The following is a 2,177-nucleotide window of genomic DNA, read 5'->3' as shown; positions in this document are numbered from 1 at the left end:
GTACCTTTCAACAATCGCTTGTACTTTTCACACCATGGTTTTCATAATTTCTGTCAATTTTGTTCTTGAGTATTTTAATTTTATCACTTTAAAAAAATTGAATTGATTTCTTAATACTCTTCCTTGAATCATTCATTGAGGTATATAAGAATGCAGAGGTGTGCTCACGCGGCTAAGGGCTCACATGGTTGGTCACCGGCCAGTTCTCAGCACAGCACGTGGGTTCTAGTTGTTCGTACCCAACTGCCACCACAGCCTCTAGCCATGCCGGTAGACATCAGCAAGTGGGCCGGGCCCTTGAGCCTACAGGAGGTGGATGAGCGGCCCCAACACCCACTGCGGGTCACCTATGCTGGGGTGGAGGTGGACGAGCTGGGCCAAGTGTTGACGCCCACCCAGGTTAAGAATAGACCCAGCAGCATTTCATGGGATGGCCTTGACCCAGGGAAACTCTACACCTTGGTCCTCACAGACCCCGATGCTCCCAGCAGGAAAGACCCCAAGTACAGGGAGTGGCACCATTTTCTGGTGGTCAACATGAAGGGCAACGACATCAGCAGTGGGAAGGTCCTCTCGGATTATGTGGGTTCGGGGCCTCCCAGTGGCACGGGCCTCCATCGCTACGTCTGGCTGGTGTACGAGCAGGACAAGCCCCTCAAGTGTGACGAGCCTGTTCTCAGCAACCGGTCAGGAGACCACCGCGGCAAATTCAAGGTGGCGGCCTTCCGCAAGAAATATCACCTAGGAGCCCCAGTAGCCGGCACGTGTTATCAGGCGGAGTGGGATGACTATGTGCCCAAGCTGCACAAGCAGCTGTCTGGGAAATAGGGGAGTCAGTCACTTGACAGTCCTGCCCCCCCCCCTGCAGTGTCATCTGAACCATGAGTGGCACGTCTCTCCTCTTCTCACTCCCATCCTGCAAAGGGGAGACTGGAGCTGTTGTGGGGAGGTAGTTTAGGGTGACTCTTTCTTCTTGTTTGCCCTAAAGACTCTAAATAATTGCATGTCCCAGTTTGTTTTGATCAAATTTAAGCTCCATCTGGTGAATATTTGGCACTATGATGGGGTTGTTATATTGTTAATAAAAAGATAGTAACTCCAAAAGCAGAGAAGGAAGGAAAAAAACCCATGTAAGAAAACAAGGTCTACAGGAAGATGACTAAGTATTCATCCTTATGAAGACACAGGTGTGATGCCTCTGCCTCCATTCTGATCAGGAGCTGTTGCACAGTGGGCCCCATCTAATGAGACTTGTTCTAAGTCCTGTCTCCTGCCAGCACAACCAGAGACTCCACATCCTGGGTAATGCCAGACAGTACAGCTAAACGAGTATTTGTGTCTTGTGGCTCCATTAAAAAGAGCTGGGAAAGGCAGTAAGGAAGAAGGCTTTGCTGTAACCTGGCTTGGCCAGGGGGCCCTGCTGCAGTTCTGTATTGCAGTCCTGGACAGGTAACAGGAGTCCTTAACTCAGTTCCTGCTAAGTCAAGTGCTTCTCACTGGTGCAAGAAGAGCTAACCTGGAGCTGCTTATGTTATGTTTGCTTCTTGTCAAATAAAAATTTTAAAGGGAAACAAACCCTACACAATGGATTTTTTTGTACTGATTTTATATCTCAAAACCTTGTTGAACTCATTTGTTGGATGTTGTTTCACACTTTGACTGGTTGGTAGATTGATTTCTTAAAATTTTCTGGGTTCTTACTGATTATTTTCATTTTGTTGCTTGAAATGGTACCTCATGTAGCCTAGGCTAGCCTTGAACTTTTGACCCTCCAACTTCTATCTACTTAGTGCTGGAATTATACATATTTACCATCATGCTTGTTGGTTGTGTGGGGATTTTTGTTGTTTTGCTTTGGTTTTTGAGTATTCATGCATACATATGCACACTTAAAGCAATTTAAAACATATAGCTATCAGATTGTTCTAGTTTTCTTTCTGTTGTTGGGATAAAAAACACTGCTAGTATGACCAAAAGCAACTTAGGGGAGGGAAGAAGGGTTTGTTTGGCTTATACTTCCAGGTCTTAGCCCATCCTTAGGGGTAGTAAGGGTAGGAACTCAAGCAAGAACTTGAAGCAGAAACCACAGAAGACTACTTCCTGGCTTGCTTTGGTTTTCCAAGACAGGTTTTCTCTGTGTAGCTTTGCGCCTTTCCTGGTAGCCCAGGCTGGCCTCG

The 2,177-nt window shown here is 46.7% G+C and overlaps 1 protein-coding gene across 1 annotated transcript; it reads left to right on the top strand.

The window, feature by feature from the left end:
* The first annotated feature begins 264 nt into the window (after window positions 1-264).
* LOC118579170 (phosphatidylethanolamine-binding protein 1) lies at window positions 265-828 on the top strand. Its single transcript, XM_036180289.1, has one exon. It carries the CDS (start codon window positions 265-267, stop codon window positions 826-828), a length of 564 nt encoding a protein of 187 aa, XP_036036182.1.
* The last annotated feature ends 1,349 nt before the right edge of the window (window positions 829-2,177 follow it).

This window comes from Onychomys torridus, chromosome 3, assembly GCF_903995425.1.
Source record: "Onychomys torridus chromosome 3, mOncTor1.1, whole genome shotgun sequence".
Lineage (NCBI taxonomy): Eukaryota > Metazoa > Chordata > Mammalia > Rodentia > Cricetidae > Onychomys > Onychomys torridus.
Note: the sequence above shows the minus strand (reverse complement) of the source record. Positions and strands in the feature narration are given on the sequence as shown.

Bases quoted from the DNA above. Each gene is read 5' to 3' on its own strand.
- LOC118579170 (XM_036180289.1), top strand. From the start codon at position 265: ATGCCGGTAGACATCAGCAAGTGGGCCGGGCCCTTGAGCCTACAGGAG.